This window comes from Myiozetetes cayanensis, unplaced genomic scaffold (genome assembly GCF_022539395.1).
Source record: "Myiozetetes cayanensis isolate MyiCay16 unplaced genomic scaffold, myiCay2020 scf1, whole genome shotgun sequence".
Classification (NCBI taxonomy): domain Eukaryota; kingdom Metazoa; phylum Chordata; class Aves; order Passeriformes; family Tyrannidae; genus Myiozetetes; species Myiozetetes cayanensis.
Genome location: NW_026086604.1, coordinates 35,961,511 through 35,983,979, shown reverse-complemented (window position 1 = coordinate 35,983,979; position 22,469 = coordinate 35,961,511). Strand labels below are relative to the sequence as shown.

The window sequence follows — 22,469 nt, the reverse complement described above, 5'->3', positions numbered from 1 at the left end:
CTTCCAAAAAACAGCACCTGCTAGTACAGTCAGGTATGGATTCAGAGTGTCTCAGAAAATAGGACTGACTACCTTATGAAATCTTATCATTCCTGAAATGCTTTACATTTCTTACAAGAAGAGGTCACAATTTACAGAGTTTACATCAAGTATTGTGGGCATTAACTACATCTATCTAAGTAAAATGTACCTTTATCTTGAGCTCTGGAGATGCATTAGTAAAATCTTAAAAGTTTTTCTCTGTAGCACTGCTCTGTCATAAACGCTGATGTTATTCCTGAAACGTTGCTAACAACAGTCACTGCTGGCACACTCTTCCTTGAATGGCAATTATCACTTGCAGAAAATATTTTCAGTAACCCAAATAACTTGGTAGTTTATGTTTGCTATTTGTTTTCAAAACACGGTTGTCTGTTTAGCAAGAGTTTGTTTGCATGCTGTTCACTGCATTGTCGTCACCCATATGAAATGAGGCTGGAAGTGGCACTGAGTGCCATGATCTAATCACAGGGGGTTTGGATCAAGGGTTGGACTTGATGATCTCAGAGGTCTCCTCCAACCCAGTTAATTCTATGATTCTATGATTCAAATAATTACAATTAAAACTTCCAACAAGAGTAAGGACCTGTGCCTACCTGGATCTTCATTTTCAATGTAGTAGTAATGCTCTGCTTAAAACTCCCTATGTGATTTCATACAGGTAAAACATAGTGAACTCCCAGTACTTAACATGTATAACTAATGGAGGAAAGCATATTGCAGGCTTTCTTCTCTGACTTGGTCAGACATATGTACCTGTACACCCTTCTAATATCCTTGACCTTTGAGAGCCTGTTACATTAGATTTCACATGCACTAATCTCTTTCTCTAAAATTTCTCTAAAAACGGGTGAAGCTTTATCAAAGATGATTTAAGCTTCCTACCATTTTGCCTCACCACTAATTCAAAGCTTTTCTGACCATACATGAAAATAACATACCAGAGTTTCAGTGTGTGCTCGCTCAGGCTCTAACTTGTGTGTTGTGGCTGCCAATAAACGTGTCAAGAGGGTGTTTTTTATGACAAGGCAGTCCTGGCTACATTACCAGTTCCCAAGTAGCAGTGTACAAACCAAACATGGTTTATGGTAAGCCAGCTGGAAATTATACTCTCAAAAACTCATTTTATGAAAAGCTGATGATAACAGCGAATTGTGAATGGCAAAGAATGTGTGATGCTGATAGAGACCCACGGGTCCGAAGTTTGGGAGCCCTTGTCAGCATGAATTATCTAAAGTATAAGCAGAGATCTGACTCCTAGGCTACCTAATAACATTTTAGCTTTGAAAAGGAAGCACAGTAATATCTTTCTTCTTTGCTTCTTCTTTACATGCTTACGGATTTTGACCATTTTCCATTCCTACACAATTCGTGTATTTCTAAGGAGAGCTCAGTAAGGAACTGAACAAGGACAATTCCAATATGGTACTAACTCTGGAAACAGCTACAACTCAGAATGGTTTTGTTCCTCATTTAGGGTTTGATCACTCCCTATACTGACGTTCTGGCCTGAACACAGCATAAATACGTACTACAGCAGTGACTAGTCTATGACTCTTGGCTTGCCTCTGGCTACCAAGTCCCTAAATTTGGCCCCTGTGTCAGAGGTATGTCAAACAAGCAACAAAAGTTTTTTCTACTCACTAATTTGAAACATAGCAGTGGGAAAAAAATTATGTTATTTTTAAATTATAGGGTTATTTGAACATTATAGGGTTCACTTACAATCTTAGTACACACCCTATTCCATGAAGTAGTGGAAAACAACTTGAAAAGGCACCATCTTCGAGCCATTCCTGGAGCTTTCGGTTGCCTGAATGCTCCAAAACTTTTGGTTTGTTTCCAGTAGGCCCCTAGAGGGTGGTTCACAAGCCAAAAGTGTTTGGCCCTCTGACCTATAGTTATGCACTCAACCATAAACACATTCTCAAGTACTCCGAAGTGGAGTGGAGTGTTGGGAACTATACATAAGATCTTAAACACAGAAGAACAATTATTAGTTTTGTTGATAACATGAAATTCAGTTTCTTTCAAAGACTGAAACTTAACAATTAAACCAACCACCTTTTAAGCACAAATTCTAAACTCATGAAGACAAACAATAACTGATAAAAAGTCACTCCCTGAGAATCAGCATACTCATATTTCATCAAATCTAGGAAATTGGTGTTTGCATTTCTAAAGAACTACAGTTGATAATCTTTGTGTTGAGTTGTTTTTGGTTTTTTTAAACAGGAAAAAGATAAGAACAGTCATAATAACCTAATGATGCATGGCTGCTGAAAACTCACTCCAGCTCTGGATCTACACAACAGGAAAGGATAAAATCCCCAAGTGTCAGAACTTCTGCAGAGTAACTTCTTTGCAAACTTTACAAACTGCAAATGCTACTAGTAAACTGAGAGTAAAGACACGTAGATTGGTAATGTAAATGCCCATTAAAATATAAAGTTCATTGAGATCTGCTTAAACAGAGAAATACAGACCATAGCATTGCATCACGCTTTCCATTTCTCAGAGGCATGGTGCAGCTCCCTCTGTATTTAAATGTTCCTTCATATTCTACAATGTTATCATACAGTTTGCAATTCCATAGAGAGGGGAGTTTACCACTACATTTTTAGTACTACTTTGTTCCCACTAGCAACACTGATCCCACCTTCAATGCCCTATGGAAAGGGTAACACAGTTTTGTTGCCACAAGAGCTTCTTAGAATCTTCAAAAGCAAATAATTTGCACTATCCACTCACTAAACGCATCAGTTACAGTAATCACATTTCCCTCTCTCCTTGATGTGAAACTAATGTTATGCCAATTGCTGCTTTGTCTTCTCAGGCCTCTGATTATCATCCAGAAAATTTCCAGAGAAGGGGGCATGCAGTCTCTGTTCCTCCCACCCAAAATTACTCCTTCCTGTTCCTCAGGCCTAGCACAATGTTGCGATTTGAATGATGTCATTTTTTTTCTTCTAATCTTGAATGTACAACTAGGAAAATGGTAATTATATCAAGAATGTTTTCAATCTGAATTAATTTCTGCTATCATAATTTACAGGACATGGGATAAAGTTGCAGCTACTTACAGTCTGAGGTCTACTCAATATGAATGTGCATGTATGAATGTGTATATAAAAAACGATGCTTTTTCAGATGTTTCTGACACAGTCACAAACAAAAATGTTCAGGAGAACTGGAGTAATATATACAAGTATAAAATAATTGTGTCTGGGATGGAGACTTCTGAGACAACACACTGGAGATCTATTTCTTTAGTTTATTAATTATGCTCAGTGGAAACCAAATTAGAGTTTATCACTTTTTTTAAAAAGTAGTCTTTCAATACTATTTTAGCAAATTTTTTTTTTTAGAAAAAACTCTTACTGTCTTCTGTTGAAAGAATCTCATGGATTTCAATGACTTCTGTAGAAGGAACTTATTTGACCTACTCTTAGTAAATAGGAGCAATGCCACTTACCTACTCTATGCATGGAATCACATGTATACACTCTGATTCATAAATGGATGGAGACATGTAGGCATGCCAATCTGAGTTCAGTATCATTACAAATTCAAGTTGATATTCAAGTGTTTGAAATCAGGCATCTTGCTCATTCACAGATAGAGCTGTTCCACTGATGTAAAAGAGGAGAAAGGCATGTCTCTCGATCAGTTACATGTAAACTAATAAGGATTAAAGAGGGGGTGAAAAATCCACTGGAAACCACAGATGACACCATCTTCAGCAAAGAACGCCCTACTGGAAAAGTACTTATCCATCAGGAAAGGTGGCAAGCCCCAAAATAACAGTCTGCTGGAGAACTCATAATTACATATTGAGAAATAGTCAGACAGGCATCAAATTATCAAAAAAAAAAATAGCCTCTAATAAAATGGAAGATTTAAGGGTTTTCTTATTTCATTTTTAGGAGTGGTAGCATTTCTTGTCCCCATTGTTAAGCTTTGCTGTATAAGAACTACAAATCTTTTTTCCAAGATCATCTGAAAATGTCAAGAAATAGCTTGGTGCCCATAGCAAGGGCTCTGAGTCAAGCAGGAAGTATCAAAAAATTAGTGTCTGAGGAAGTCACTGAGGAAGTCACAATGTTATCCTTTCTCTTTTCTTTCAGAAAAGGATCTGGAAGCCCTCACAAACAAGTTCTAGATATGTCAGTAACACACTCAGGCAACAGTGAAGGCCAACAGTCTTCTGGGCTGCACCAGGAGAAGCACTGCTAGCAGAGGGAGGGAAAAGATCCTTCATTTCTACTCAGCACTGACAGAACATTTGGTGCACAGGGTGCAGTTCTGGGTTCCCTAGTTCAAAAGAAAGATGGAGAAAAAGAAACATACTGGAGACCAGCAGTGGGTCCCAAAGACGATTAAGTAATTGGAGCACCTGTCATAAAAGGATGGCTGAGAGAGCTGGCACTGTCTAGCCCAGAAAAGATGTTTCCACAGGGATTTTATCAATGTATATAAATACTTTATGAGAACAAGAAGATGGTACCAGACTCTTCAGCTGCATCCAGTGAAAGAAGATCCAATGGGTACAAATTGAAATACTGGAAATTTCATTTAGGATTAAGAACCTTTTTCCCTGCAAGAGTGGTCAAACACAGGTACAAGCTGCTTAAAGAGATTAAGGAGTCTTCATCCTCATGATATTCAACACCTAGCTGCACATGGCCCTGACAGCTCAATGTAGTGAACACTTCTTTGAGAAGAGGATCAAACCAGTAGATCTCTGGAGGCACCTTCCAATCACATCCATTCTGTTATTCTGGAAAAAAAAACTTTTATTCTTGCAAAACTATTCTGGTAATGTTCTTCGCTGTCTAAAGCTGAACTGAGTTTTTCACCTTTCATGTCTGAAAGCAAATCTGTACTGAGATTTCCTTCCAAACTTCTTTAACACCTGACTGGTTCTTTCACTACTGGACGTGATGTTAAAGGGTTAGAAATTTAAAAAATTACTTTTTCAAAAGAAACTTATGTGAAAACTTTGACAACTGCAGGAGAGGAGGGATGTAAAGGTCATATAATCGGATGTAAATGGGATGCACTTCAAAAACACCCACACAACAGACTCCAAAAACTCTTTAACCCCAGGCTATAGGAGAAAGATCCATTTTTAGCAAAAAAGCAGAGCAAAAAGAGGCCAACCAGATAGCAGAAAACTTATTCTAAACTTGATTGAGTTAAAGAGAGGAGAGAAATGACAGAGTTCTACCTGTTTTGTCCTTCTTAAGGCTCCCTTTAGAGTCTGGCCAAACTTGGTTTTAGAACTGGAAAGGAGTATTTTGAGACCTGGGCTTTCCCATGATGGAGGAACATTAAAAAAAAAAAAAATCAATTCTTCCCTGAGATTACACATCATGATATTCCATGTTTGTGTCAACTCTGCCTCTAATTCAACAAACTAGAACAATTTACATCAAAGAGCAACATATGCCATTTGATCATAAGCCACAAAGGGTTCAGTTTTGTCAAGGTTTAAATTAAAGCTGAAGAGCAGATGTTCTGAAGCTTTGGGAGCATGGTGTGCATAGAGCCTGCATTCTGATTCAGTCAAAACTAATTAGACCTTTCAAACAACCTCTTTCTCCTCCTGTGTATATAACACTTCTGGAAACATTTGTCTCCTCCTTTCCCTGACAGAGTGAGTAGGTCATGGCAAACCAACGTTCCTCAAGGTTCTTCAAGTGAATGTACCACACTGGCTTGGAATTAAAAAAAAACCAAACATTGAAAACTTCACTGATAGGAGCTCCAGAAGCCTTGGTAGAGGGGCATTGTGTCATAAAAGAAGCCTACCAGTGTGATTGTAATTGTAATATTCAAGACATACTGGAGGTTTAAAATATAAGGTCATCTTCTCTTTGAAAGGAAAAAATGCTCCTCTTGAATCACATGGTAAATGCTGCCCTGCAAACCATTACTTCCCCATCTGCTACTGAGTATTCATAGCAATACTCAGCTGATGTCACCAGTTGCAGCTTAAGGGACTTCACTCCTATGAAGGAAGGTGTCTTTTCTGAGGATGTCTGAGGTCTCTGTGAGGAGCTACTGTTCCCCAACACCTTGCTCCTGGAGAGGTGTGAGGAAATCACTACAAAGTAAGTAGGGTTGTTTTCTTCCCTTTCTTCCTCTCTGTGTAGAATAAAGGTGAACAATGTCATGTGATTTCTTTTTACACTTCATTTTTTTCAGCTCTCCAAGCACAGCAGCAAGGATATATAGTGAAACACTGATTGATTCAGTACCATTTGTACTGATGTACCCAAAACTGAGAAGACCTGGCCAAATGAATTTTGGATAAATAATTCGATCAGGTGTAGAGAGATAAGTGTCATTTCCTCTGTGAGCTACACAATGCCAGGAGTCACAGTTCTTCCTCAATGCTTTAGAGTCCACAATTTGCATAACCCTAGAGTGAGGACTATTATTTTACATTAAAAATTCCATCATTTGGGAATTAAAACTGCAGATTATTTTGTGAAGCACAGCCAAGATAAATCTTATTATATAGAACAAATCTTTATAAGTATTGACAAATGTAATAAAATTTCAAACATGAAAGCAAAAGGGAAATTTTTACATTTCAATTCCAGCATTGTAAAGGAAACTCTTTCATGCTTAAAATTCAAACTCAGTGTGTCAAGTAATTTCACTGTTACACACTTGAATTACCTGCACTGGCCTGAGGGCATTATTCACTCTCTGAGAAAAATTGTACTTTATTATTGCTATGATTTTCCCAAGTAATTTTTATGCAGAAGATGGGATGAATTTGAAACATCCATTTCAAGATTAAAGTGACAACATTTGGTGACTGCAGAGAACCATGTAATTGAGAATTGGGCTTAGGGATGTGCTCAAAATTAAATATGGGAATGAGAAAACAATATTTTTTTAAAAGTATCAAGGTTTTGCTCTATTTGTTTAACTTCTAGGATGCAGATATTAAATACGGTTATAAAATACAAAAAACCGCTTACTTAAAAAATGTTTAGATGCATACACTATTTTGAATACTTTTGCTATATGGAAACACCATGAAATTGATGGTCACTGTCCTAGCTTATTTAGTAATTTCTATCATATGCAGAAAGGAAGATGATCCTCCCACTTGATTTTAATGGATCCATTTTTTGGAAGCACAGAATTATCAATCTCTTTTTCAAGTTATCTTCTGCCTCATTATTTATTAACTTCATATCAAGTTGGTACCGAGAGAATGCTCTGAAGAGGCTTAACTCCAAAACAGAGACTGATGTGAACTAAGTTCCACCAATGACATCGAAAGAGTAAGAATTTAATGTACAAATACATGTCCTTACTCAAAAATGTTTATCAATAAGCTTTCAGCAGCATGCTTCCAGGTGAAACTCTGGATGAATTGATTATTTGGTAACTTTGAAGAAATGTGCAGTTAGAAAATCTGATGCTTTTATATAATGGATACCAACAGTAAATAGGGTAATGGGGAGTAACCAATATTTTTATCATTAAAATAAAGTTTACTGTAGATAGTAGATGAAAAATTTTACTATGCTAAAAAGCAGTATGACTTGTTAAAAGAAGCAACAGAACAGATTCATTCTTACCTTAAAGACATCCCAGATTTGCTGTCTTACTATTTGTATCAAGGTGTAGCCATTTTATTTCAAAATCAACCAGAAACGCTGATACCTTGACTCACTACTCTCAAGGCAACTATTTGTCTTAGAATCACAGAATCATTTAGTTTAGAAAATATCTTTAAGATCATCATGTCCAACCATCAACCCAGCATTGTCAGGTCCACCACTAAACCATGTCCCTAAGTGTCACATTTACATGACTTTTAAATGCCTTCACAGGGATGGTGACTCAAACACTTTTCTGGGCTTTAAACTCTCTATGAATCTTATTGCCAGGTTTTTCGTTATAGTAAAACATTGATTAACTTAGTAGAATGAGGTTTAGGAGTAACTGTTGAGCATTGAGGGAATTTATTTTGTAACTGATAGAGGCTGGGGGAACATGACATGGGAGCTTTTAGTAACTGAAGCAGGGTTAATGTAGGTTCACATGCATATTAGCTCTTATATCATCCTTAAATTCTTGCTCTGTGAGCCAATGAAGGCTGAAAAGAAGCAGCAACTACTCTGATGAATGAAATAAGAAAAATTAGCCATGAGAAATTAATTAGTTTCCTCTTGTTTCTTCACTAGACTTGCCCAAGATTCAGTCTTGGGAAAAAACAGCATTGTAAAGCAGGAAAAAGAGATTAAAAAAAAAAGCCTCCTTTGAACTACTACACTGTTTTTCAATAGATAATACTGGGAAGGTCCACCAATGCCTGGTCTTCTAAAAACACAGTAAGAAATCAACCAGTAAACCTCAGTAACTGGGGAATTATATCAGATAACCTATACATACTGTGCTCTTCATCTGCACCAGGAGAAATTTAAAGCTACAAGAAGTAGCTGTGATGTAACTGTGGGGTGATTCACTGTCTACTGAAGTCAATACAAATATTTCAATACATTAAATCTCTTACTATAGTCCAACTACTAAAGAACCTAATAGTAACCTGTGCTGGTTTGGACTGGGATAGAGTTAGTTTTCTTCACAGTAGCCAGTATAGGGCACTGTTTTGCATTTGTATTGATAACACAGGGATGTTTCAGTTACTGCTGAGCAGGGCTTTCACAGTGTCAAGGCCTTTTCTACTTCTCATCCCACCCACCAGTAAACAGGTTGAGAGTCCACAAGCAGTTGGGAGGGGACACAGCTGGGACAGCTGACCCCAGCTGACCCAAGAGTTATTCTGTACCATGTGGAAACACGCTTAGCACGTAGATGTAGGGAAAGAAGAAAGAAGGGAGGAACATTTGGAGCAATAGCATTTGTCTTCCCAAGTCACCATTGCTTGTGATGGAGCCCGGCTTTCCTGGAGACAGCTGAATATCTGCCTGACCATGGGAAGTGGTGAATGAATTCCTTGGTTTGTTTTGCTTGCATGCATGGCTTTTGCTTTACCTACTAAACAGTCAACCAACAAGTTCTCTCACTTTTACCTACCTTATTTTCTTCCCCATCCCAACAATGGAGATTGAGCAAGGATGGCTTGATTGTGAGCTGGGGTTAAACCACGACATAAACAAACTATTATACCACAGGATAAAACAGAACATTACACTGTCTAAATTTACAGTTGTGGCAATGTATCATAACTTTACCTAAAACTAATTCAGCAAGTTTTCTCCTTTCGCTAAATCTCCTCTATGAAAAATGAGATTTTCAATTTTTCCACTATGTTTTTACTTACCTGACTAAAGATTTACTATTGTTGTTCTTACTCTTCTGCTACTGAAATGCGGCCCTGATAATTCTATCACTAAGTGGCTGAGTTGGTCTGAAGTTATCTCCTAGGATTCCATCAGAGCCCTCTAAAAGTTCAGCACCTTTAACATGTGTCCTCAGTCTTCGAAATTCCTCTATCTGAAAGACATAAAAACAGATAAGAAGAAGCTGAGACACATTCTTCACCATGGGACTAATGATCAAAATCAAGCTTGTCCAGTCAATTCTGCAGCTTTGAAAATGGGAGTGTTCAGGTACCATATATTAGGGTCCATATACATTAATAACATTTAAAAATAGTTGTCAGCACCTCTTTTAGGATCTATGACCTTCTTAGCCATTGCAGATTACATTCTATGAATCAACCTTACAGTTCTGCATTGAGAGTAATCATTCCGGTGTTCTTCAAATAAGTGCATTTCAGGAATAACTTGGTTGACTACAAATTGGTTTTAAATTCTCCTAGTGATTTGTTTACTCCCTGAAAAATGTTGTTATCTTCTAAACCAGAAGAATTTTTAACAGATTCTTAGCTTTAGAAGATGTTTGTTGACATTCTATGTGGAAAAATAGCGATTTTGCAACCAAAACAAAATACTGCTTCAAAAGATCTGGAGAGGTAGGTACTTAGAAAGTCAAATACAGTAAAAAATAAAGTATTTCAGTTGAGCCAAAACAAATACGTTTCTGGCCTATAGAATCTTTTTAGATTTTCTTAAGTGTATCTGGTGTAGGGCAGAATGTGAGCAGCTTCCACCTCCATCCCTGGAGATAGAAGCTTTATCAAGCGGTGCATGATAAAGAACTGAGAAAAAACAATGCATATCTCAGTAATATTATACTTTAGTCTTCAACAGTGCTGTCTTTAGGAGTATGGTATTTTAAGTAAGCAGTTAAAACTACTAAAAAAATTGAGTTTGCTTTAACATATTCACAAGCTGTCTTAACTGTGAATGTACCTGATGTACCTGAAATGTACCTGATGGTTAACTCCCCTAATCTCAGCTTCTGTACTTTTATTGACCCTTTGGTGACTCACTATGCCGTTCAGCTCTAACCTGACACTGAAGATAGAGAAAAAGTAAAGTGGAGCTTGCAGTACATAATCATTTAGACATCTAGGATATTGTAGAGGTAATTTCTCCATGAAAAACATTCTATGAAGGATTACAAGGAAAACGTGTGATTCCGGAATTAAATTAAATTAGGTACTGAACAGCAGGTAATGGCATTTTTATTCTTATCCTGCCTGCAGAGAATACATTCTTACTGCAACCTGGAAGACAACTGCCTTCATTGTTGTTTTCCACTCTACAGCAGAATTGATATAAACTTATTTACTTGATTTAGAGGCTAGCTCTGCTCTGCTTCATTTTTCTCAAAAAACCAGTGTGCTTGGGAATCAACACAGCTTCTGGCAGCTGAGATATAAGGCAACAGCTTAGACTGCAAAGACAAAAAGGAGAATGAACTGTAAAGCTCCTTGAAAGTGCTTTTCGAGGCAGAATCCTGTTTTGGAAGATTCTTGTTGTTGCTGAAACAACTGTTACTGAAAGAAAGCTGAAAACAGATTCACTACAGGCTCGGAATTGAAAAAGTCTTCAGGACTCAAGTGCTGGTAAATCACTGAATGCATTTTTTTAAAGGTAGCCTCTTTCACCATCTGAATCAACTCTGGAAAGTCTGAAATAATTGCAGTTTAGGAAGGAGCATTTTACAAAAACGTGGCTTTTGTTTGATCTTTTGAGAATAAGATACTTCAAACAAGCACAGATAAAGGAGAGGGAAGAGCAGACACTCTGCAAAGCTGGTATTTGTGAGCTGTCTCCTAACTGTAACTACAAACACCCCATCTCAGTCCCCACAGTGAAATCTTTCTCCAGGAGGTACCTCTCATAAAGTAGCTTCCACTTTCTTCAGTCAGAAAAGTAGAACTGACCTGATCTCCATGCCTGCTCTTTAGTCTTTAGGGAAGCCAGGAATTCTAGGCCTGCCCTAAGGGGGAATTGTTTCTGAGATCCCCAGTCTCCTTGTTTAGTTTAGGACACTAGTGTGCTGACACCACTTTTCCTATTAAATCTCCACATGACAAGGCAGTATGTGTGCCATACTCATTCTGCTTTACCACATGTGAAACTACTTACCATCTCCTCCCAACCCCTCCTAAGTCAGTGTTCTGAAATACACCCTGTAGGACTGCCAGTGAAACAGGTGTTTTAGAGGCACATGGCTAAGCACCCTTGGATATTCACATACTTCTACCAGGAATAGGCACTTGAAAAAATTCTTCTCATGTCCAGAAGACACTAAGGATGACCTAGGCCTGTTCACACTGAAATTCAGGATCAAGTTCTAACCAATGAAAAGGCAAATCCACAATGTTAACAGTCACATTTCTACTGAGCAAAAGCATTTAGTTCATATTTTGTAGAATGTTTTTACCACTTCCTGTATTCAAACCCTGAACACTCCATTCTTCTGTTTCACTTACATGTTCACTGAATAGAACACACAAAACAAAGAATTTGCATGTTTTCTACAAACATTTCTTCTATATGAAGTATAAAAGCATTTCCCTTATGCTTGAAAATTTTACATGCCTCCATGACACCTCCCAAGAACATGAACCTGCTTCCTTCCCAGTCCACAAAATACCATGAACCTCTGAGTGCTTTATATCACAGACTGCATAAATTTTGCACAATTCTCACTCCAGCTCCATATGCTAGTACTATTTCTGTCCTTTAAGAGGTCTTGATTCCGAATGAGGTAGACAAAAGGACTAGAGACCTCACCATTCAATACAAAACCAGTTAACTCTGACAATGAATACAGCAGAACAACAGCTCCTTGCTGCATCATTGTTTAAAATCTCCACTCTGAGTGGCTAAGACAAAGTATTTGTTCTGGGCTTCAGTGAACCACAAAGCACATTATTCACTAAAGCCTCATTTTTTAAAAATATAGAGGAAAGGAGCATGAGCAAGGTTTTTTTTCAATAATTTTCTGCCCTTTACCGGCCTGATAGGAAGGAGTTTTCTGTTTTCCCCCACCGCATTTCAGCAGTGCACATGAACAGGCAAGGATCTCACAAAAACAGTCAATACAGTTCTTTCTGGGCTGGGCTGTATATTTCAAGGTGAGACAAGTAAGGATGATAAAAATCACAAAAGAAGGACAGACATATGCAACAAGAGTACTTCAGAGTGCAGCTTTGCAGACAAGCTCCTTTACACTGAAGTCAATAATAAAACTCCAAGAACCAAATTTGCAAAGGCCTTATTCTCCAGGGGAGAAGAGTTGCCTGCACACTTTATCCAGATCTCACAGAACAACCCATGAAGGAAAAATGCTTTCTGATAGAATTGAAGACTCATGTCAAAGAAAATTACTTCCAGTGAGGAAAAAGCACTGTATCTAAGGAAAGCACATCTGGATGCTGCAATCCTGGTTTTCTCTTTTGCTATTCATATAAACTATTATGCCTTTTCCAAAATTGTTATTTCTCCATTGTTTCAAAATGAGAAAATTTGAAAATACACAGATGTGATGATGTATTTTAAATTGCAATTTTATTCATTTTTTTCCCTTATGACCCATGGTTTGTTAAGCTAAACAACTTTGTTATATTAATTACAGAAAATGAGAATGGGAATGAGTATCTTGTCTCCAATATATGAACTAATTTCATCAGAGCAAGGAAATAAAATCTTTTCCTTACTATACTTTTGTTATCCTTTCTTTGTTATTGACACTCTGAATTTGATTATTTTATGGCCTGAAAAATGAAAATAGAAAGCCTTGAATTTGTCTCTTACCAGCTATAACCACAGATGGTACTAGTATTTATATAAATCACTTGAAGTTTCATAAGCTGCATTCATTAGTGTCCCACAGAAGAAAGTTCTACAAGTTAATGACACATGAAAAAATAATGTGTTTAAACCCATTAGAAATACATTTGCACTGAAATCTATGCTTTAATACTACAAGCTGGCTTAATAAAATTAAATGCCTTTACCAGCTTTCCATGGATGATTCAAAGCGGTATATCCTACCTACATCCTCTTATTTTCCGTAGGCAAAAGCCCTTGCATTTCTAATCTCTACAGTGCAACCTGCTCTAGATGAACCTACTTTAGCAGGGCATTTGGACTAGGTGATCTCCAGAGGTCCACTCCAACCCCAATTATTCTGTGATTCTGTGATTAAAAGAAATCTCTCATAGGCACTCGTGCCCACATGCACAAAAGAGGCCAGGTATTTCTTTGCAGCGAAAATGCTAATTACAATTTAAACTCCTGGATTTTTCAGCTAGAGCAAAATATTCTGGCCCCACCAAAATCTTATTTTAGGCATCCTGGAGACCTTTCGAACTTTGAATTCCAGAATCACCTTCTCTCACTTCTACCCATATTTATTTTTACTTGACATCTGAAAGCACTATCTGATGCAAGTTAATTTTTATCCCACCTTGGTAAAAGTTCTTCGTGTTCTTAATAATTGTCTTTCCTGCACAACCTTCCCTTTAATGCTGCAATCATAACTACTAGTGAGGAGCTTTTTTCTAATTGATGCTTATCTACAACACCTACAAAGCATTGTGGGTCATACTGGCATAAGTCTGCTCCAATCTATCGCCCTGCTCCAGTGCCACATCTCCCCTACATCAGTGGGAAGGAAAAGCTCCTTCACGACTTGTGCGCCTTTCATCACTGCAATATTCTTGTTGGATTTGGTTTATACCTATCAAATTAACGCAGCAACACAAACCAGGTATCCCTCACCTAACAAAGGTCAAGACTGTGAATCATAGTCTTTTCCCCAGGGTCACTCTTATCCCCGGGCATAACATTTTTTTCAGGAGTTTTATCCCCTTTGCACCACATTCTAACATCTTGTTTTATTGTGGTAAATTAACACATAGTAATACTAACTGAAGTTGCATTTATCTAGTTAATTCCTCTTTTGATCACCCTCTTGCTGTCTCCCATCACATGTGGATGGTTTGAACTTGCTCTCCTCTGTGCACTGACTGGATTAAAAAGGAATAGAGACTACAAAATCTGCAACTAGGAGTATCATACTATGTCTCAGTGTAACAGCTGTGGACTTTGTACCTCTGATTAAGTCCCCTTATTGTACCTTTGATCAAGTCCTCTTATTTATCCATATCATATCTGAACAATTAGCTGCCAAGTTACAAAATAAACACTCTCTTTAAAAGTTATTCTGAATCTAATAATGCCAACAGAATGCTATTTCCATCTACTCAGTAGTAAGCAGCCACAAGATTTACCCCTTCATAAACAAATAAATAACAGATTTATGATGGGATACATTTAAGTTGTAGCTACCATACAAATTGGGAGCCATTGCTTTCATCCTATGATCAGACCCAGAATTCAGTTTCCACATGAAAATAAACATTGCCAATTTTAAACTCTTAAAGTTTGTAAAATATTGTGCTGGCATCACTACCAAAATTTTAGATTATTAAAGCTGAAATAATTTAAATCTGAATTTATCACCTTTTATACTTTTTTCCCTTCTGTTTGTACATGTTTCAGAACAGGCCATGAAAATTAATATATTCAGCTTCAGAGATTCTAGAGAGTTTCACTTAAATTAAACCCACAGTCATCCAGCTGGGATTCACAGACTGTGGGAGTATATTCATCAGCAGTTTTAATTGTTTTTACCAGGACTATTTGGAGACAGATTTGAAATGTTTTCTGTAGAAAGGCTCACATGACTGTAAGATACAATTTAAGAAAAAAAACACAACAAACACTTTAAATACATACATGTGAAATCAAATTTAAATAGGTCGTTTCAATTTGACCTTTGTTATAAAAGTGAATACAAAAAGAGCAAGATAAATTAAATATAGTTCAATGCAATATAGCTGTCCAGTACTGCGTTAACATTTTTCATTCTCTAGGACATCGTGTCTTCCTACGCTTTTTTGTTCCTTTAACATCAAAAGGCAGTGGTATTTGAAAGCTTACAATTACAAAGAATTGAATTTCTTTTGCCCGTTGACTTCTTTCTTCTTCTTGCACTTAAATAAAGAATTACTTTAAATGCAGATGATAAATGATAACAAGGTTTTTCATCTCTGACCTTTGCGTTGCTTTCAGTGACTCAAAAGGTTTAACCTTTACTTGAAAAGCCATGTACTGATCTAATGGGATCTTTAAGGAGAAGAGATGTAACGTCCTGATATATATATTTGCACGCTATAACCTTTAGCTCATAACCATATTCCAAGGTCACTTTAAGCACAGTTGTTACCTTTACCTGCACTTGGGACACAGTCAAAGGGTAGCGAAACAGTATCCAGGTGACGCCTTCACTGCAGGGTGGAATGGTCAGAGAGCCCTCATACACCCAGTAGTCACGCAGCAGAGGATCTGAAATTAAAAGAAACGTGGAGTTTTAGTGGAATTTAGAAGTTAACTGTGTCTTTCAGTTACGACAGCTTATGATAGCCGTGGGCCTGCTCAAATGACGAAGTTAGTATGCAGAAAGCCAAGGTGTGAATTTATAACCTGCCAAGGACTGTCCACTGCTTTCTCATGTGAATGTATATGACCTTGTGGTCATTATATTACAGTAACTTCCCACTGCAGGCCAGTATTTTAAGTATGAAAATACCACTTCCTAGGTATGAAAAATAACATGTGCACAACTCTTTAACACAGCAAATAAGTAATATTGTGAGAAAGAACTCCTGTTAACGTCAAAACCCACAAGAGCCATCCAATTTTGAAAGCAGAGGGGCTGCAGTGATTGAATTTTAACTGACTTTTACATTTAGGATGTAATTAATTTCATTTTTTAGGATAAAGTCAGTGAAAATTATGCTCAAGAAAAACTTTACAGTTTGCAATTCTGGTGACATATTTTTTGAGATGCACTGGTGCCTCCTAGCTTTGGAAAAGTAAGTTTAACTTTACAGGGATGGTGGAATTGTGGTTTATTTTAGAATTTTTTAAGTTTATAAATTTATAGTTTTATAAATAACTATTCGAATAAACGGTTGTCTATGAAGGAAATGTACAATGTTTTGTCCAAGCAGAGTTTTGACTCTACATACAACACATTTATTTTTAACTATTTTAATTACTTTAATTATTTTAATTTCTCATAGATTCCAATCACGTTGCACTTCATAGGGCTTTCCTTTGCTGCTGTAGTCCATACAGCCTAAGAAGTATGGAAAGGAAACTGCCTGACTGTAAAAGAGGGGACAATAAATAAACCTAGAGAGGAACTGGAGACAAAGGTGGCAAATCATGGTACGGAGAGCTAAGGGGAAGATAGAATGAGAGACTAGAAACATAAACTTGCTTGGTTGAACTAACCTGCTACTGTCTTTTCACTACTAGGTCAGAGGAGTAACAGTAGAATTAAATCTTGCTAATGAAGCCTGTGATTGTCAGTGAATGAATTTTGTTTTATTGGTGTAATTTTCTTTCTCAGCTAGGGAATTACATAGCAAATCCATTGACAGCAAGTTGCATTATCCAATACTCAAAAGTTAAGAACTGCAAGAATTAATTCAGCTCATCCTGTGCATGCATTTTGACACTGTCTTGTTATGTGGTCATGTATGTTTTTCTGGAAAATTTGTTATCATTTACTTGCAAAGAGGGATGGTTTTGTTTTGAAAAGCATCTAATAGCGCTTCAATTTCTCAGTACAATATTCTCTACTTGGTCTTCTTTTTCCCATGCTACTCAAATCCTGCTTGTAAGAAGGACCACATTTTTTCATTTTTCATATTTCTAGTGCACTCATTTCTTCAGTGCCTGAGTGCTTAAGTGAATTAAGTGAATTAATTTATCCTTCCGCACCTCTGCATGCTGAGGAAGGACAGATTACTCCCAAACTTTAAGGCTGGGGAACTGAGGCACAGAGAAGTTAAGGTCAAATGCATCTATTCATTTGAGGTGTTCAATATGACATGCTTAGAACCTGATTTCTCTGAGTAGTTAATTTTCTATAGCACTTAATACAGTCAGAGCACTGCTCCCATTGACTTCTCTTGGAGGTGTAAGCACTCAGCACTTCTGCAAATCAGACCCCATGATCTCAAGTCGGGCACCTAGAAAATGAGGAACACATAGTTAGATATGACTTGTGGAAATTTTGGGTTATGTGACTTGATCAACATCAAACAGGAACTGTGAGGCAGTGGTCCTGTAGAAAATAAGTTCTGGTCATGCAATTAGGTGATGTTTTATAATGCATATGCATGAAGAGGCACAGGTAGCTTTAATTCCTGCAATTCCTAATTGCTGAGCACTTCACTTTGCAACCTAGACACTACTGTTTTGATATAATTAATATATTTTTATGTAGACCTGGGCTATTTTGAAAAATTAAATATCTTGCCACTATAACACAGAATTTATCTGAGACGGATTCCTCAATCTGTAGAAACATTTGTTTTTAGAAATGCATTATTTGAAAAGTCACACTTCTTACTGATATTCTTTAACTGTTAGCTATATGAGTTTGAATTTGCCTGCCTTTGTCACTACTCCTTCTGTGCTACGCAACTCTCATTGCATTACGCCATTGTCTTTTGACGCTGCCAAAAACATACCTTGTTAGGTGGGTAGCCTTATACTTCTTATTTTATGCCCAAGTAGAGACAGGAGTTCCCACTGCTGCCTCTCTAGGTGGGATGATAAATCCTCAAGAAAACTAGCCAGCAGTACTGCCAGCAACACAGTGTTGCCAGCAGTGCACAGACAATACATGTCCCACTCACATGACAAAGGTGTGTATTTACAGTAAATTCCAATTGACTTCATCCCTATCCCTGTTAGCACCACTAGGTGCAAAATGCAAAATGCTTATGGGACACACTCTCAGGCTTGCAACTTAGGCTAAGCTTTAGGTCAAGATTGTCTCAGCCTCTCCAATTAGCTAGTAATCCACACATGCGAAAGTAAGCAAAGGCACCTACCTGGCAATAAAGAGTTGGGATTAAAACAGGGTATTGTTTTGGACTTTCCCTGAAAAAATGAATACAAATCAATCTCATCTCTAGTTTCTTATTAAAATGCTGATGAATGGAGAGTTAAAACACTTTCTGTGTTCTTACAACATTAAACCCTGCACTCCACTGCAAAGCTACCTCATTAAGAGCTCCCATTTAATTATCATTGCATTTGTCCTTGCAGCTACACAAACACACATTTTTATTCTATTTTATATTTTAATTCTAAGGTTATCTCATGAATTTGTTAACTGTCTTTAGTACCTGGGCTTCTTCCAGGCCCCAGCCTTAAAATTCTCTACACGAAATTCAATTCTCTAAATGAAATTCAGGAGTTCCTTATTCAAAATGAATTCAAAAAACCCAAGGGTCAAAGTGAGCTTTTTCTTAACTAATGTGGATAACATTTAATAAAGTAAAGCAGGTTCCACATATTTAATGCAAAAGAATTTTATGTATACCAAAGTATGTTTGATGCAGACCCTCTAAAAATCATCATTATAACATCCTTCACACAAGGAATGACAAGGCCTTTCGTGATGCTGCTCTACTTGGCTGTCCTCTCAGTAATGAAACTACAGAGTTCCATACACTATTGTTTTCTCTGACACCTTCATAAGCAATGAGTTTGCAATATTGAACATCATGACTGAAGTTTACCACATATTATTTGACTAAAAGTTATTTTACTTTCTAATTTTTCTACACTTCAGCATCCACTGAAGTGAATGGCTGATCTCTTCAGACCAATGAAAAACATGTCATCAATACATCTCAAAATTCTTTTAAAATCAAAGGTATGTATGATTATTTCTGTTACAGATCACGAAGCAGAGAGATGAAAGTAACTTGCCCAAGGTCATTTAAGATAGCAACATTCTGGATATCTTCTCAGTCCTGCTAGAATTAGTATCTCTCCTTCAGAATCCCCATACGTAATCCACCTGACAAGCCGGCATTGTGTTCTTGCTGATTTCCCACTGCAATTTAATATGGGTCCTCATTTCATCTATTCTTTTCCTTTACAAATTAAAGCCAGGTAAGTTTGGAGATACTGCTGCTGGCATTCACTAAGCGTGTTGCAGTGCTTGTATTCACACTGACTCCATTACAATCACTGAAAAGGTAGGATTTGTAATCAGTTATTGGTATAGATCAAACTTGCTGGACACCTGAAAAGGAATTAGCTACTAAGACTGTATATTATGTGAATACTGTAAAATGTTGCGATTTTCATGCAGGCCACCAAATGACGGCTCTCACATGTGGTTTCACTACAGACACATCTGAAATCTTTCTCTGGGCTTCATAGGGACCCTTTGCTCTCTTTCTCTCTGGTCAGTGAAGGAAGCTTTTCTTCAGACAATGCCTTACCTTGTACTGGATGTCCTGGAGAATTTCGGTTACAGCCTTTAGGCCTACATGCTCTTTTCCTATCTGAAATACAGCAAGTGAAGATGAGTTTCAGTATCTTGCTATTTCAGAAACTGAAAGACAGAGGTCAATCAGACCAGTAAGTTCTATAGTTATTTTTAGATAAGCTACACGAGCTTCTGTTAATCAAATACACTGATACATGGCAACTCCAATTAAATCATTATAAAACCACCAGTCAGAAGTAAACAAGGTTTAAATACTTTAAAGAAGAGATAGAAACTCACAGAAAAAGAGTCACAGTTAAGTCCGGTAAGTCTTGACTAACCCTGTTTTGCAACATACATTCTATGTGGAGTCAAAATCATGCAGCATAAATGCCAAGGATACAGTTTGTCCTTACCATTTTTTGTCAGAAAAGTATGCAGAAAGGAACAGAGTGAACTAGCATGACAGACACTTTTTGAATTTGTTCCCACAGCATTGCAAATCTGGCCCAAGGTATCTCCGAAGCTCAGGGGAGTTTTTTCCTGCCTGCAGAGCACAGAACGTCAGATTCCCTCCCTCATGACATCTCTGGGATCCTGCCAGTGGAAGCCGGGCTCCCAGCAGGCTGCAGCACTGCCTTTACCAAACACCTTTAAGGCACAGAAGATGGGGCTCTCAAAAGAAACACATTGTTGATATAAGAGATTGTAATTTTACATGAACGTAGTTCGCTCTGCACACTGAATTCAGCTGCTTCTGACCTAAATCACCCGTTCCAGGACCCAAGTTTTTACCTCCAGAACACCACTGTCAAAATCAGAAGACACAGAATGGCCTTCCACTTGATTTTTTTGTCAACATGCACACATATGAGGTGAGGAAATAAGAACGTGAGAGCTAGACCCTGAAAAATTTCTTTGCTCTTTGTTTCTCTTGGAATAGAATGACACAGTAGTCACTGGAAGGCAACAACTGAATGCCAACAAAAGGTACTTTGTTATTTCTATGAATTTAACAGGATTTTCTTTTGTTTGAGAATAGAATTTCAATTGAAAACCTTCAAAGTAGGTAACAGATATTGAAGTCACTTCAAAAATGCTGTTTCTAAATTAATAATTCCCAAGGGCTGTCACTTATATCAGTGAAAATATTTTCACTGACCTTAATATTATGTATTTGAGAACTGTGGTGCAAAATTATATTTTCATGCCTTTACCGGGAAAAAATGGTCACTGAATTTCCTCTCCCTGATCCTTTATTAAAGAGCATAAATATTATTTCCCTGGTCATTTGTAATTATACGATGCCTTCCTTGGCTAATGAAAAAGCCTTTTGGAATGCTTAAGAACACCAATGAAGGTGAGAGACTAGAAATGGAAAATGTATCACTGAAGTTTCATATTTATTTAAGAACTTATATATAACTTTCTGACTAACTTGAAGGTTACCTCTGCTGGAATGAGAAGGTGACTTATATAAGTAATTATCACACAGCCCTCTAGGATACAAAACTGAAGACTTTATAACTTCCATTTTTAGCAGTTCTATCTGAATGTTGAGGCAGTAACCAACGTACCTTCAAATTCAGAGGTAAAGCTCAAAGGCACTCATAAACTCGTTATGAAATATGACAAATTAATAACATTACTGTGAAAGAAAATCCATTTGATCGAAGTATGAACTCTAAACCTCTTCTCCAAACCCATTTAAATGAAACAGTTTGCCATTCCTCATGAGGAAGATGAGAACCTGGTATTTGAGGACTAAACCAGAAAATCTTTATAGTGTGCAGACCTTGAAAAACCTTCAACAGCAATTAGATTACAGCATTAACTTCCCAGTTTTCATTACACCTTGTTCCCAGGAAGCTTTAAGCCTCCTCATCACAGGTTTTTCTGAGGGTCTGTGCCAAGACTTGTTAACACTCTCAGTCTCTGAAGAAGTAATATGACTCCCCAAACAGTAAGTCTGGCCAGAAATTGAGAGAAACACCATCACAGAGATAGTGAAGCACTTGTACATCCTGACAGCCCTCATTCTGCCCTCAAAGGAATGGGGATTGGATGTCTACTTATGGCCAACTATATATTACCCCTTCTTCAACTCACATACTTCAATATCCTGTTTAAACAAGAATTACTTGGCACATCTGTAGGAGACGTGACTGAGAAGTACCTTTTGAATAAAATACTAGCAGTCACACGCTGTTTTATGTTATGAAATCATTACAAATTAAATAAAATGGGAAGGACCTCATTATCCTCAGACAAATGACAGTGCTTCATAACAAGTGTAACACAGGAAACTTACCTGCACAAACAAAGCAATAATAGCTATGCCGTGCTTCTTCCCTACTGCCTCATCAATGCTGCTGTACAGTGTAGAGTTCCAGTGCATTAGATGAAGCTAAAACAAAGCAGTGCAAATAGACCAATAGAGAAATATGTTTTGTAATAAGAAACCACCAGCAATTAACATTAATTAACAAAGCCTCAACATGTGCATGAGTATACATATGTGCATGCCCATGGCTGTGCACGTATAGATAAGTGCATTACTACTGTAAATATCAGGCACACCAAGAAAAAAACATCAGCTGCAGATAAAGTGATATATAGCCACTTACCAAATATATACAGCAAAGGTGTGAATGATTGTACTAAGTATGATTTACAAACTCACTTTGAATACTGAAATAACA

The 22,469-nt window shown here is 37.3% G+C and overlaps 1 protein-coding gene across 1 annotated transcript in view; it reads right to left on the bottom strand.

Moving 5' to 3' along the window:
- The window catches only part of CA8 (carbonic anhydrase 8), a 50,099-nt gene that overhangs the window by 3,532 nt on the left and 24,098 nt on the right, over positions 1–22,469 (bottom strand). Inside the window, exons 4-8 of the mRNA XM_050329098.1 lie at positions 22,079–22,174; positions 19,781–19,843; positions 18,374–18,422; positions 15,694–15,806; positions 9,356–9,528 (exon numbers count right to left, since the gene is read on the bottom strand). Coding sequence (XP_050185055.1) covers positions 9,394–9,528; positions 15,694–15,806; positions 18,374–18,422; positions 19,781–19,843; positions 22,079–22,174 — 456 coding nt within the window. The 3' untranslated portion in view covers positions 9,356–9,393. The remainder of the gene's footprint in view (positions 1–9,355; positions 9,529–15,693; positions 15,807–18,373; positions 18,423–19,780; positions 19,844–22,078; positions 22,175–22,469) is intronic.